This window comes from Aythya marila (genome assembly GCF_965140915.1).
Source record: "Aythya marila genome assembly, chromosome: 17".
Lineage (NCBI taxonomy): Eukaryota > Metazoa > Chordata > Aves > Anseriformes > Anatidae > Aythya > Aythya marila.
In genome coordinates, this window is record NC_139058.1 from 7,653,877 (window position 1) to 7,669,761 (window position 15,885).

Sequence of the window (15,885 nt, forward strand, 5' to 3'; positions counted from 1 at the left end):
GCACAGCGCAGGCCAGTTAAAACAGCTTTTTTCCCCCCACACACAACATCCTCACTGTAACAAGCCTTCGTATTTTTCCAGTGGTCATATGCACCTAAGCAATAATTTCCTACTTACTCTGATCTGAGGGCTCCCAATGCCTTGATGAATGAAAACCCCACAAATGGCAAATCTTCACCCGAGAAACCTGCCGGGTTCAACTGGCGCGCAGAGGATAAAACCCGCGAATTCTTCTCTGGTTCATCAAAATTTGAGGTGTCATCATCAGACTTGAGAGTAGGAACGAAGGGGGGAGGAGCTGGTGAAAAAAGCAAGGAGAAAAGACAAAATTCAGCTACAGTTCACTCTGCAACAGTCCCACTCATTCAGTGCTCGCAATGGCACTGCAGCTCCTGCTTTTAATCTTGCTAACACAAGCAGACTGAGCTGCTGCTCTCAAATCGTATTACAGCAACAAGAGATTAACCCTTCCACTACCAACATGGCTTCCACTCTGCAGGCAGAGTATCTTCTACACTGATTAAGCTGGGTTTTAGGTTTGGGACTTCAGGTTGGTATTTTCTTGTGGATTTTTTTTTCATTTTGTTTTCCCAAACATACACTGAATCAAATCAAAACACCAGGCTAATGAAATCATTACTGCAATATAGCTAGAAGTCATTCAATTCCGATTCATCTAGAAAATGTCTCCAGCCTATCCATTTAATGAAGACTCTATATGAGAACGTAGCCTGAGCTTTTGCTAGTTAGATAAGGGATAATATCTACCCTTTAATATGCCAAGAATCTCCCCAGCATGGGCTTCTAAGCAGCAGTAAACTAGTCTTTCTCCTGGAAGCTTTTAATAAATTACAGCTACTGAAATCTGATTAGTCTTTAAGAAGAGAAGAAATATCAGCAAGATTTTATTTATCCAGAAGAGCTTGCTAAAGATCTGGAACTCTTGTTGGGACACCACTGCAGTCTGGCTCTGATACAATCAGCTCAGAAGAGAGGTATATATAGCTGGAATTACAATGTATTTTCTACTACAGTTTCTAAATTGGTACAATTTAACTTGCTAAGCAGCTGCTGGATTTCAGCTGATTTTCTAACATTTACCTCAGTTTAATTAACCAAGGGAACAAAAGGACAAGTAATTCTCATTGATGTGCAGCACCCCAGCTACCTGCTGGCTTGGCTACGTGTGTGAAAGGAATGAATGCAAAAGCCTGCTGTGCAATTCCTACCTCACTAAATCACATTTTCTTTTTTTTTTTTTTTTCCTTTTTATTTCATCACTCAGGTCCTCACTCACTGCAAATCCACTAATCTCTTTTTTTGCTCTATGAAGGAGACAGCTCTTCAGTCCGTAACTAGAACACAGCCCATTGTCACAAGCTGATGGAAGTGTAGTGTGCTAAAACCGTTACCATGGATCCAGTATAGATCTCCTGTAGCTGAAGGGCTGATGAGAATTGAAGAACCGGGAACAAACATTACAACCCCTGCAGTGCAGGCTCCCTGCTCCTCACTCTCTGCATGCTCTGAGTTTAACCCTACCTGCCTGCATTCGTGACAGATGCTGATGCTTATCTGACTGACACAGGCAGAATGAGTCACGGCTGGAGCTTGCTAGCTCCCTCTAGGTTGCCAAAGCCTTTCACAGCCTGCTTTTTAACTCTTAATTCTCTAGACAAACCTATGCTTAAACTACCCACCAGACCAGTATTAATAGCCAAAAAAATCCGTCTCTGTAAACTGCCAAATCACAACTGCACACGCATGCTTCGTTAGCAGCTCCCCGAGGAGCCATTCTGACGCTGCCGCCGAGCAGGGACGAGAGAAGGAATTCCATGAAGCCGATAGGATGCTGCTCACGTACAGTAGTTCCAAGCACATCAGAATGAGATAAATGGGGGAAAATATACAAATTTAAAAGGTTCAGCAGTAAGCACTTTTACTTACTGGCCCCAGAACATTTAGATTTTCTGTCAATATCATGCATTTATTAAGTTCTGCTATTTTATTGGTTACAATGTGTATTTAGATCCAGTATAATACTAACATCTATGTATTGTAAACATATTTTTGGAACATAGATTGTTTACTAGGATCTTTTTTTTAAATTCACTTAATGTCAGGACAACATCAAGCTACTCTTTCATATGCTCTTTATTAAAAAGATGGAAGCAACATAACACAATTCATAAGTATATCATCTTTAATGCAGATATAAGCCCAAAGTTACAGTTAATTCATAGCAGAGGAGGATAATTACAGGAATTAATATTTTTTAGTTTAGCACCTCTGTTTAAAGAACTTTGCACATCCTCTCAGAGGAAGGGGTTGCCATGAGGTTTTTAGTGTTGTCTTTGAAGACAGATTGAGTTGATGAAGCAACGTAATTGAGAAAACAGCAAACTATTCCCTTCATTTGGGGAAATCTAGAATCTTTCTTAAAGAGGTAGCAAAAACCAATATAGCCATGTTTTTATAATGGTATAACATCCCTGTTATATACTCCTCAGATTCTGACAGTTAACTTCAACTTATAAAGAGAGATCTAGTGTCTTCCTTCTCACCAGAAGGTAGCTAAGGAGCACTAAAGAGTCATCTTCAAGCCATTACAATTAAAAAGAAAGTCTTTCTTCTTACCAAGAATAAGAATACCTAGCCAAATTACATGCATAAAAATATACAATTTAAATATGCCTATGATCAGCACGCAGATAAAAAGATAAAATAGATTCAATAGGGGAACAATGGATGCAAAAATGAAAAACTGAATGTGAGGCAGACTAAACCCTTGGGGCTGGTGGGTATCTCATTTAAAGAGCACAGAATTTTACACTACGGTTTCTTGTAATGTTTAATAGATGGGCACAAATAAGAGGAATTTTGAACACTATTTTGAAAAATATTGAAAATGCATTTGCTCTCTATTTTACATTCACTGAAATTCTATGACTGACAGTCCATAAACTGCAACTTTGCAGTATAACCTTGTTACAATACTTTTATCAAGAAACAGTAGTGACTAACGAAAAAAAAAATAGAACAGTCATTAAAAAAAGGGGAGAAGCAAAAAAAAAAAAAACACCTCAAGATGTTAAGTCATTCTGAACCGTCAACAGTGATTGAAATCAAGATTCAGAGCTTCTTCCGAAGTTTCAGGACACTGGAGAAAACCCACTTAGGAATCAGAGGGAATATGTTTATGGGAAAAAATGCTAGGTCCATTCTGTCTGATTACTTGGTAGCTTCTTCTTAGTCCGTTATTCCTAAGACTAAGAAGTCCTCCACCTGATGTCCAAAATGCCTACAGAATAAACAGAGGAGTCTTGTAAAAGCAAGCTAATATGGATATCAATTTGGTTCTCAATGAGGGTCACATGGTGACACAATCTCTAGCCAATCTCTAATAATCCATTATTATTTCTTGCTTAGAATCACAGGACTCACACAGTTATTGTATTTTTGGAACAAGAATGAATGCAAATGGATAGATGTGCTTATCAGTTCCTTCTTTAAAAGGAAGAATCCTTCAGCAGAGGTCAAGATAAGCCTAAAAGAACTAAATGCTAAAACCACACCATCACATCTGACAAGGTGAAAAATTTGCCTTTCTTTCAGGCTTACCCAAAAGGAAGGCAAAACTATTAGTCAAAAAAGACAGTAGACCTGATGCTTCTACTGTTACAAACTGTATAAAGACCTCTTTCTTCCTTTGATTTGTTTCAAATGAACGTATATGTTCTGTTTACCATTTAAAGTATCTTGGAAGGAACTGCATGCTTTAAAAAAAGCCAGTTGCTTGCCTAGATACCTCCCTACTTGTGGAAGGATGTAACCCTCTTCCATCTGTTCCAAAGAATGACTTTCAGAGGAAAAGGGGGTGTTGTAGGTTGCTAAGTTAAACCAAAACCACAATGCAGTACTTTAACCAGTTTATCGTCAAGATTGGATAAAATGTCTCTTCTGGAAAAAAAGGGGGATTCGTTTGGTTAGGTTTTGGTGGGGAAGGGGAGGCCTGGTTTGTTTGTTTTCCCTGCACTAGTGGGTATTTCTGAGTAGTTCAAGGAATATTGCCTTAATTAGGTCCTTCCCTCCTTTCAAAATATTTTCGTGTGAATTCAGAGAAGAGAGCACATTTCCCCTGGGACAGTGAGAGACTTAAATGAAATAGGAAATTTACAGGAAATACAAAACACTTCTAAAGAATAAAAGTGTGTCTTCTCTTGATCTACGAGGTGATCTATATATACTTGCTGGGGAGAAGCATCTGCACAGCCTTTTTAAGTAGGTTAGACATTACTCTCTCGTGTTTTAAGAGGCCTATTTCAGTACAGTGTTATGGAAGAAAAAGAGAAAATAGCAGGTCTAACGGACATAATTTAAGGATGTTTTGTCTAAGGCCACTTGAACAAAGACTTTATATTAGTTCTAAGCCATCTATGTAACAGTATCTTAACATCTTCTCTGTTCTCTCAAGGCACATACAGTTCTGTTAATAAAAGTCATCTTCAAGCTGACATGAAAGTGATCTCCACTTAGAGAGACAAGTCAACACATTTTTTCTGAAGGCAAACAGATAAAGGAAACATCAGAACGTTTAACTGTTAGCAGACTCAACGACAATTTGGGGTTTAGGATGAATTGCAGAATTATTACAGGAGATTTAGGTTACTGCCTGTTTGATTTTAGGCTGTCTTCTGCTATTAATCTTCAACACTTTCTGAAGTCCTCATTTGTACAAGACCTTCATTCCTTTTTTCTCATATATTTAGCTTCCCAATGCAAGACCAAATACACCATTCCAATTTCAAGACTTCTTGGAATACAGTTACAAAACAGTTCTTAAAATGAATGACTCTTATATATAAAAATATATAAATATATATGTATATATATATCAGATTGCAACAGAATCTTCTGACAATCTCTCAGATAACCTCTATTAGACAAATTTTTCATTTCAGATTAAACAGCTGATACGATTTCTGGTTTTCAGACAACAAGAGGTGGTTAGCAATATTATTATTAATATTGACAGATTATACAGATTGTATAAAAATTCAAAATATTTTTTTATTTTGTATAAAATCCAAAATATTTTTGGAAAGTTCTGTCAAATTAAACAGTCTTCTGAATTATTAAAAAGAAAAAAAAAAAGAAAAAAAAACTTTTGAAGTCATTAAATAGGAAAAGTTGGTGAGTACAGACAGCAAAATCTGCAAACATGTTTCAATAAAACATTTCTAAGGAAGGATAAAATTACCAGTTGACAGATTTGGTTGAAGTTCACCTTTGGTTAATGACTGGATTCTCCTTCTGTAACTTAAGAGCTGCTTCTGTGGACATGTTAACCGAACCCAAGAAAGATGGGAGCTTTTTGGAAGGTAACTATCTTTTGGAAAGGAGTTTACTTAAAAGTCAAATGTTTCATAGGTTACCATAACAACAAAATATAACACAGAAAACCCCCTGAATTGCACATTCTTAACCAAAAGTGGTGCATTAAGAATGGTTATCCTGGAGCACCCAGCATGATAATTTAAATACTTGCAAGGCATGGGTACCAATTTTTTCCCTACCTTTCTCAGTCTGAAATGGAAATAAAATCATTGCTTTTATAGAGTAGAGGGAAGTCTGAGTGTGTTGACACAGAATTGATTTAACAATGACCTGTTAGAGATAAATTCATATTCTATACCCCCAAAATCTTACCATATTAACTTGAGGAAGTGAGATTCCTTAGTTTAACTATAAATTCTGTGACCCCTTCCAGCACTCACTGGCTTCCTAATTTTCTCAGGCTGCCATTGCTCCAGTTAAACCACACTATCATAGGAGGTCAAGATAAGAAAGAAACCTCTTAGATAGCCTAGGCTGAACCCATCGAGGCTTTTGAATAGAACTACGGTGACACTGCCCTGAATAGGCCAGCAAATGGAGAACCACTGCAGAGAGCAAAGCAATAGGTGACACATTGAATCTGCTACTAAAATCAAGAGGACTGCTGGGATTTGTGCTAGTTACAATGAGGTTTTTAAGATGTATGAGACATAACAACCAAGTCAGGGGTCAAAACTGCATGAATCTTCACCATAGGTGGATCTGGATATTACAGGGAATGATGCAATCCACTGGACAGCTGCAGGCGAAAACAGGATTTAAAAAAAAATCCAAATGACTATTTTAACCTTTATAATGACATCAGGGCTTGCCCATCAAAATTACTGTTATTACATGAAATGGCAAAAAGACTCTCAATTAACCTGTGCAGTTGTGTAAATGCTGGACAGGCAATTGCCAGGGAAACACAACAGCATATGCTCAAATACCATTTTTTTTCCAGATATAAGATAATATGATAAAAATGCAATACAAAAATTTCAGAAATGGAAACTGGTTGCTTAGACAGGATTCTGGGTAAAGAAGGCAGAGCTAGCTGAAGCCTGGGAAACATACGTTGAAACGATGAGAAAGATTTCTCACTCAGGGCTCAATGGCTCTCAACGGGCAGAAACAATGGCATTTACCAGAATGGCAGCTCCGCAAGTTCAGAATTAATGAATCAACAGAAAAGTGAGTAAACACATTCTGTGGAGCTGACAGCTGAAGTGCTGAGATAGTCATCAAAAGCAGAAGCATTGGTTTAGCAATTTATGGCAATTAGAGCACAATCATTGCTCTTACTACAGGGCAGCATATTTTATAAGGAATATACATATGGAAGACATGTTCTTTGCGCCGATAATTTTACAGTCCAAATAACTTAAAGGATATCCAACATAAGTTGGGCAGATACCGCTGATGACCTTGGAAATACTTGTTTTTGCCACAATGCTGACGCCTCAATACTTCCAAATACTAAATTCTGTTATTTCGTTTGTATTATAAACTACTTTCTGCATAGAAAGTTATCTGCTTCACTGATTTTATTCCATTCCTAAAGGAACAGATTTTTTTACCATAAAAATTAGTCATTTATTAGTCACATTAACTTTGAGAAAAAACACCAATGCCCCCTACAACCTCTGACATTTTATCACCTACAGAAGATTAAAAAAAAAATATATATGTATCTAGAAATTGGATCACAAGCAATGAGAGAAAGATAAAGATACAATTAAAAAAAAAAAAAAGACAAAATTAATCAAACCGAAATGCAAAAGGCCTGAAAGAACACACCGATGCATTTTAATCTGATAAAAGACATGTAAAGGCCACTGATTTTCTAGTCTACTGCCTACAGTAATATGGCAATTGCATCAGAAATTCATGTAGAAACATATTAAACTTCATCTTACCTTACAATTTTCATCTAAGAGATGTTAACACATCCTATCCAAAAACCGGAACAAATTGTTTTGTTAAAAACACATACTCCAGAACACAGTCTTGTTTCAATATTAATGGCTCATATCAAACACACTTAAATACTCACATTGCACACAATTTCATGTCATCCAAGAAATCAGGAATTGTTTATGAATGCAGTGTTATTCTACTTACAGTTACGGATATTATTCCAGTCAATTTTAGCAAAGAATGGATGGCAGCAGAGTCCCTCATAACCCAGCCTTTCCTTCTGCCCACAAAGCAAGCTCTGGATCAGATCGAGAAATTCACCACTGACTTTCACGTCCTCTGGGAACTTCAGAAACCTCTGGGATAGAAAGAAAATAATTTTGTTCAGTAGCAAAACAGTCTCAGAACAGTAAGACTCTTAAACTTCAATAATCAGAGATACATCAGGCAAAAGGGATGAATATTAGATAAATATTACATCAGACAAATAGTAGACCCAGTTCACCATCTTATGCTGAGCAATGGTCAATGGCATACAAAAATAGAAGAGTACAAGACACTTCCCCAGAGAATCCTCCCAAGCTTTCAAGAATTTGTGGCTTAGGATTTTGTGAACCAAGGACAATCTCTTTGTATTTGCCAGATCTCAATGCATTCTTCTTTAAAAATTCTTCTGGATTTGTTTAGTTACTTCTTGAAACCATATAAATGTTCAGTAACTGCAAACTTATGCTGGGGAGATCTTTGTCATAATGTGCTGTGTGAAGTATCCTTCTGGGTTTGCTCTGTAGTCACTGCTGGCTACTTTCATTTGATGCCCCTAATTCTCATACTAGAGGATATAATAGCCAATCATTCTTCTTTCACTTTTTTCCCAGATTTTTTTTCCTATTAACTCCTACCATTCGATGTACTATTTTTGTTCTGTTACTAAGAACTAAATGAGCATTTTTCTAGATCATAATTTCAAAATATTTTTCTTGAGCCCACCACTAGGTAAAATTGGGATACTTTTCATTTCACATGCACTAGTTTGAATTTATTTACACTAAATTTCACATGACATTTCAATCCTGCAGACACTCAATATCCTCAAGTCTTTTTGCAGCTCTTCATAGCTAGCCCTTACTTTACTATCCAGAAATACTTAAGTATCATTTGAAAACTTTATCAATTCATAATTCATCCTTCCCATTTTTCTCCTAGATTATTTTGGAGATGCTACAGTTATAGGTCCCTAAAATGGACAGCTATATCTTTTTTAATTCCTGTATTGCAGATGGCTATTTTTGGACGGCTGTTATAAAAAATAACTTTATATCTGCAATACAGAGGTACGTATAAATAAAATACTAAAATCTTTATAAAGCATATATATATATATATATATACACACACATATACACACACACACACTAAATATTTTATGAACATGTAAAAGTAAGAAACATCCATAAGCTCCTTTTCCCAACTGTAAAAAAAAAAAAAAAATATAGTCTTTAGTGACAACCTTTTTACCCAGGAACATGGAAGGAATTCTTTCTACCTGGAAATTCATGATGTTATTGAAAGTTTTTGCTGATGTTCCCTCAGTGAATGGAGATCTTCCATAAATCATTTCATATGCAATGACTCCTAAGGACCACCAGTCACATTCTGGGCCATAAGAAGCTTTGCCATCCCCATTCAGTCCTGTCAGCATTTCTGGTGCCATGTAGTCAGGTGTACCAACAGGCAGCTTGGCATTTACCTAGAAGCAGTAGAAGTAAAGATATTCCAAGTGAAGTTACAGAAAGAGAGCTATTTGATATAAAAAAGGAGTCAAATTATTAGAGCTGTCACTGCAAACTATATGCAGCTGAAGTAAAATAGCAGCATTATAAAAAGCACAGCATTACCGAACACTGATGTTTTGAGCAGTATGCATACTCTAGCATTACCTACTGCTTCAACTGCTATTAATGGGAACAACAGAGCTCAATTTTCAAAAAAGAGTCAAATTTAGACATAAATATTCCCTGCTTTCATTCCATTATGTGTCATCTGTACCTTTTTGCCCTGTGTTCAGGATCAGCTAGTATTCAAATTTCACGAGTGCTTAGGAAAGGTAATTCAGAAACCAAAACTGAAATCATATTTACACTGTCATAAAAAAGTGAAACAAACAAGCAGGGAAACTAACACAGAAACCTGAAGAAGACTGAAAAAACAGATAACGTGAAGAAAAAAAAACTTACAAGAAAAATGCAATGCAGAGAAACACTGAAAAGGGAAGAACGAAGAAAAATTAAAAAATGATGTAAATGTGATTTGTTCTGTGATTGTAAATCATAGAACAAATGAGTAATCTGTTCTATAACTTCATATTCTCACTTAGGTCTATTTCAAAATATTGTTTGAAATTGTATGCAGTTCACTAATTTTAGAATCAACTTATTAAAAAGTTCAACTTATTCACAGCATTGAATACAGTGCCTTTTGGTGGGTAAAGCTGAATCCCTGAACATCGGAATGTGACTCAGTTTAATTAAGAGCTCCCTGTCCTCAAAACTATGCCAGCTTAGTTACAGCAAACATAACTTTCAATCCAATTGCAAACAATTGTAGATCCATAACCTTCTTTAAACACAGCATTCAACAGTTGTGAAAATCTCTAAAAATATGATTTTGTATTGCAATTCAGCACCATCAGAAAGACTTGCCTTTACCCTACTTACATATTAAAATCTGAATACACAAATATGTATTTATCGAGAGCTGCAAAAGATAGCCAAGCTCATGTTTGAAAAGACATTCATGAATGGAAAAAAATCATTGTGAATAGACTCCACATTGGACAAGAAAGGCAGAAGAACAAGGTGTAATCAATGAACACGTATAACATCAGGTCTCTTTTTGACTGGAATATCCAAACAAGCCATAGACAAATCTTAAATCCACATTGTTACCGTTTTGTTTATTGTCATTTTGGCAGCTGACCCAAAGTCCACCAGTTTAATGTGTCCTATTCGGTCAATAAGAACATTCTCTGGCTTGATATCTCTGTAAGTAAAGAATAAAGCAATCAGTACCTTTTTATTCTGTTCCCCACTGACACATCTGAACATCAGTACCTCCCTTTTCAGCTGCACTAAACCATATGCTCAGCTGCATAAAACTTTAACAATGGATTAGGATTTGAGTCTTACTTCCAGTCGTTATTCTGCTTCCAAGTTAATATGAAATTAGTGAAGTTCCCCGTATTTCATGGAAATTTAACAGTCGTTGACAAAAGATGGAAAGAAAAGATGGTTTTGCACTAACCTATTGTGATACTTTGACTATGTTATAACTGAGTTACAGCAAAGTATTACGTAGCTTTCATCCTAAATTTCCTCCAAACTTATTCCGTGCATCTTTCAAATCCAGGCAGCCACCTTGCATTAGAAAGCCACAGCCTGTATGCTCTAAGTGTAACCACTACCGCTGCTTGGAACGTAAAATGCAACATAACATTTTCAAAGTCTCAGAATTGAATATATTTATGGAATAAGTCTTTCTTAAAAAGGGACACCTACAAAAAACGAAGTGTTCAGTTACACCCATCAATAAATGGGATAAATCAACAATGCGATTTTAAAAATGAATGCAGTTTTAGTCTCCATGCCTTGATATGATCTTTAGAAAACTCAGTGATGTTTAACTATTCCAACATACTATACTGCCCTGTTCACCAGTCAGGGTACAACAAGCTTTACCAATTATACTACTTTCCTGTAATGTTTGGTTCTAATAACAACAAGCCTTCAGTTCTGGAAAAGATTTTTCTTCCATAGTGCAACATGAAGGCTTCTTTTTACTAAGCCTCCAGAAAATGTATGTAACAATTCCCTTCTAATTTCAGTTTGAACTTTATATCAAAGTTAATGCTTTTAGCTGCAATTACAGTTGGAGTATGATTAACTTTCTAATTTTCTCTCCTGATACAGCACGTGAAATACTGTCCTTGAAGAGGACAGAATATAAAAAACAAGAATGCATCATTCCAGAACACTATCTGGAACAATACTGATTAAATACTATGTGCAATGCAAAGCAATCTTTACCTACCGGTGTACATAACCCATCTGATGGACACTGTGAATAGCCAGAACCAGCTCTGCAAGATAAAACTGCACCATAGCCTCATCCAGGTGGTCCTCATATCGGTTTACGAGTGACAGTAAGTCCCCTCCAGGCTGATATTCCATAACCTACATAAAAATTTAGAGGAAGAGATACAGTTTATATGTATCAAAGACACTCAGTTCAACTCTCCCATATTATACTGGACACCTATCAAAGAGCAGAATGGAATGCAGGAAAATTTACAGAAGGTAAGTACATTTCAGCCATCACATTCTTCTTAAGTATAACAATGGTAACAGTGTTCTATAGAGAAGAAACAAAGTATTCTTTACCAAGTAGAGATTTTTCTTGTCTTGAAACGCATACTGTAGCTGTGGAATCCATGGACTGGTACTCTGAGATAATATACTGCGTTCTTCTTCAAAAAATGACACCTATAAAAAAGAAAACATTCAGTTACATCCTGATCAAAATGGGTTAGAATGTATCAGAATTCCCTAGCTTTAGAAAGATGAAAGTTTGTGCCAAAGACACATATCACACAACCACCAAAAAATACTTAGAAACCATTAAATGCCATTTCCTTGTGATATGCACCTCTAAAAGTAATTTTACACCTTCGGCTTTCAGTTCCCCTCACACCTTTTGTTTAGTTCCTTTGCAACTGAATAGTCCCTGCAGCAAAACTCAGCTCTCCTGTCAAACTGGAGAAGCATCTACCAGTTAGGAGTGCCATCCTGACCTAATCTGGATTGGCCCTAATAAAATAAAAGTAATCTCAAAAAGCAAAAAGATGCTGGGACAATTACAGGGTAGCATCTCACAGTTAATTCTGTAACAAATTCATGTAAGATATTGTAAGACAAGTTTATCTTGAAATCCTACTTTAGCAACTATTCCATTATTCATACACGCAGCCAGACAACAATGAATTAGTTTTATTACAGAAATACTGCTAGTTCATTGAGATCAGTGGTCCCTACTTTCACTGACTACGTGTCATATTGAGGGTAACATCGTAGTTTGCTTTTCTTGCCAACCTGTGCCACAGCAAGAGCAATTTCAATTTACTTTCATTTTTGACAGCCACAGACAACGCTAGAGAAACTCAGGAGCAGTGTAACTGTAGCCATATATTGGGAACAACTAATTTAGATATCGCTGTACAAGTTCATGAGGCCTTTCACAGAATCTGTCCTCCATGCCATCTCTCATCGGTGAAAGATTAACTTCTACTTCTCATCAACCCCTGGTAACAACCTCCATTAACTTTTTTTTTTTTTTTTATTTAAGTTTTCAAGTAGCACATCTCTCAAGTTAACGAGAGGCTCTCCATAAAAATTCAGTCACCAGTTTGCTTTCACACCCACTCTTGACATTCTACATTGCTCTTTAAAATTAAAAAAAAGAATAGATTGCCTGAAAATTCAAGACATCAAGTTGTTCAACGAGCTGATCAATACAAATTTAATATTTTCTTCATCTATTGTTTCTTGTTTAATAATTACATAAGCTCTTTGAGACAAGGATTTTTTTTGTTTTGAGTGGCACCTCACCTAGTAGATTCATGGTCTAGGACAATGACATTTAGCCACAGCAAAACTACAAACAAATGTGATACTTTACATAGAATGATTCTTCCCATTCCATTTTATATTAAATAAAAATTTGTAAATTTATAAAAATTAAATTAAGTACAATTGTAGTGACAAAAAGGAAATGCTTCACAACTTGCAGTTTATTGTACTACCATCATAACAACAAAATATACATACGTGCTCCTGCGCCAACAAAGACTCCTTGCTCATCACCTTCATAGCATACACATCACCTGTAGCTTTCTCTCTTACTACTTTTACATCTGCAAAGTGACCACAGCCAACCACACTCTTTACTTCAAAATCCTTTGCACTTGGTTGCAGTTCCCTTAATTCAGCTATAGTCTCTGCATCTATAAAAATAAAACACTTATTTTTACATTAAACATAAACACAACATCCGCAACAGGGAATAAAAAATAAAGCAGTCTTCTCATTCCAGTCTCTATAGAAATGTTAAATCATTCCAGAATATGCTTCTTTAAAAAAAGTGTATACAAGTACTAGAAAAAGACAGTATTAATGCATAGTTAAGACTGAAATATGGTGCATACAAAAGAATCAGGAAATGCTAAGACAGTTCCCATAGCAACCATAATTCTGTCCCATTCATAACATCAGAGGCTGATAGCCTCTTTTGTTTCTAATTTCTTTCCAACCATCCTTTGCCAACACAAAATATATTCGTTAAATCTGAGGGCTTTACCCAGTGAGTTCCACAAGTCAAGTGACAGGGTTCAGCCCTTTGCCTGTGGGAGGCACTAGTCTATTGTCTAACAAATAACCGTTGGCACTTATTTCAGATGTTTGATTTAAGCTTCCCATTGACTAGTTTCCAACGGTATGCAATGTGATAAACAAGTGCTCTCTGCAGTGTTCTAAAAATTCTTCAGACTCCAGCAAAAAACTACTCTCAACCTAATTAATATCTAGAAAATGTTGGATGGAACTGTTGCAGAGTACATAAGTTACCCTTTAACTAAATTTTTAGTGTATCCTAATAGAAAAGTTGATTAAGCTTTTTGTTTTTTTTTTAAAAAAAAAAAAAAAAAAAAAGAATCTGAGCATGTTGTCAGTAAAATATTTCCTCCATCAGGAATTATTTCTGAAGTACAGGCTTACTACTTATAGGTCACACAGGCAAAATAGGCTAAGACATGGAATGTGAAATACTAATTCAAGCTGAAAGAGACATGTATTAGCACATTAATTTCTATACCTTTCCTCACCTTTAGTCACTGCCCTTCTTCAACTTCTGATATAATTCTGTTATATATACTCGGAACTTTATACTTTTATCGAAAGTGCCTCTTCAGCTATAAGTAAAGTACAAGCTACGAAGAGTGCGCTTTAGAGTCACAGCACTTCAAAAGCCAATGGGTTTTTGGACCTGACAAGGTTCCCCTTGTAACATCAAGTCTGTCCACAAGGTGCAAGTCCTACATTACAATCATTAACAAATAACTAGAGCATCATTTAAACACGTATATTTTCAAGCATTATCTTTTAAAATTACACTTGAAGATTAGTCTAAAAACCACTTACACTTCCTGACAAAGTTGCCCACAGGTTTAATTTTCATTAAAGAGGGATTTCTGCATTCTTCAAAAAGAACGAATAAAGAATCAAGGATGCCTTCCCGGGAGAGAGGAGACATCTGCTGTTGAGTCACAAAGAGTGGCTTCCCCTGGAATAAAAAAGAAGCAACAGCAGATGGAGTCTCAGACAACAATGAAAAGCCTCAAATCAATAACATATGTATAGAACAGATTATATATTATCTATTTAAAAATTACTACTTTAGAAATTAGACAAATAAGGCAAAAAGCATGAGGTAAATACATCAACTCACTACGTCTATCTGCAAGAGCTGTCACAGGTATTTGACTTTTAGACAAAGCTATCTTGTAAAGGTTGTTCAAGTTCAAATCACAGCTTTCCTGAAATCGCCTGCAATCTACTGCTGATTCTCATCTGACTGGCGTGTTCTTGACATTGTACCATATGTTTTTTTTTTTTCCATGGCACAAATAGTTTAAGCAATCGGCATCAATATTAGCTCTGGAAGCAAAAGCTGTTGAACATCAGCTGATCAAATAGCAGCTGTTTAGGTAAACCCACCTCATGACAAACCCCGGGTTACATCACCATGAAAAAAACCTGCGGACTGGAAGCCACAAAATGCAATATTACACCTTTATGTGGGAAAAGCCCCTCAGGATAAAACATTAAGAGGTGCAGGTGAAAAGACCAGCTACTATCCCATCAGCTTCGTGCAAACAAGGTGCATGCTTTAAACATGAAGGAAGTATTGTTTCCTTTTGCCCCTTCCTCCCCAACCCCCCCGGGCATGCTTTGGGTGCCCACCCCGATAAGAAAAGCTGCGTTTGGCACACGGTACGGCCAAACCGGAGCTCGCCAAACCCCGGGCCAGCCGCTCTTTACCTGGAAGAGCAAATTGAGCCGGGAGACGCGGCTGGCGATGGGCTCCATGGGGCCGGCCTCTGCCGGCTGCCGGGCACCGCACTTAAACTTCAGCATCCCGTCAGCGCGGCTGCACGAGCAGAGCGCCGCGGCCCCGCCGAGCCCCTTCCCTCAGCGCCGGCCCCGCGTGCCCGGCCCCTTCCCGCCCTGGCCGCGCGCCCCAGGCCCCGTTCCTGTTTTCCCGCCGCCCCGGTTTGAACGGCGCCCAAGGGCGGGGCCTCGCCGCCGCCGCTGACGCCAGTGGCGGGGCCGCGGCGTCCCGTGAGGCGCTGCGGGACCAGGCCTGAGGGGGTGGGGGTGCTCCTGGCAGGGCGTGCGCTTAGCACCTGTTTTAACGCTTTTTCTGTGTTTTTTGTGGTAAATCTGCAAAGGCAGATGGCTCCTTGTGAGCAGCTCGGGC

General features: G+C 37.3%; 1 protein-coding gene across 1 annotated transcript in view; it reads right to left on the minus strand.

The window, feature by feature from the left end:
• Positions 1 to 15,568, minus strand: part of CIT (citron rho-interacting serine/threonine kinase) — a 73,031-nt gene extending 57,463 nt beyond the window's left edge. Inside the window, exons 1-9 of the mRNA XM_082773720.1 lie at positions 15,447 to 15,568; positions 14,547 to 14,688; positions 13,179 to 13,354; positions 11,736 to 11,837; positions 11,386 to 11,528; positions 10,245 to 10,338; positions 8,843 to 9,046; positions 7,501 to 7,654; positions 118 to 298 (exon numbers count right to left, since the gene is read on the minus strand). Of these exons, the coding sequence (XP_082629846.1) occupies positions 118 to 298; positions 7,501 to 7,654; positions 8,843 to 9,046; positions 10,245 to 10,338; positions 11,386 to 11,528; positions 11,736 to 11,837; positions 13,179 to 13,354; positions 14,547 to 14,688; positions 15,447 to 15,542 (1,292 nt within the window). The 5' untranslated portion in view covers positions 15,543 to 15,568. The remainder of the gene's footprint in view (positions 1 to 117; positions 299 to 7,500; positions 7,655 to 8,842; positions 9,047 to 10,244; positions 10,339 to 11,385; positions 11,529 to 11,735; positions 11,838 to 13,178; positions 13,355 to 14,546; positions 14,689 to 15,446) is intronic.
• Between the last annotated feature and the right edge of the window lie 317 nt (positions 15,569 to 15,885).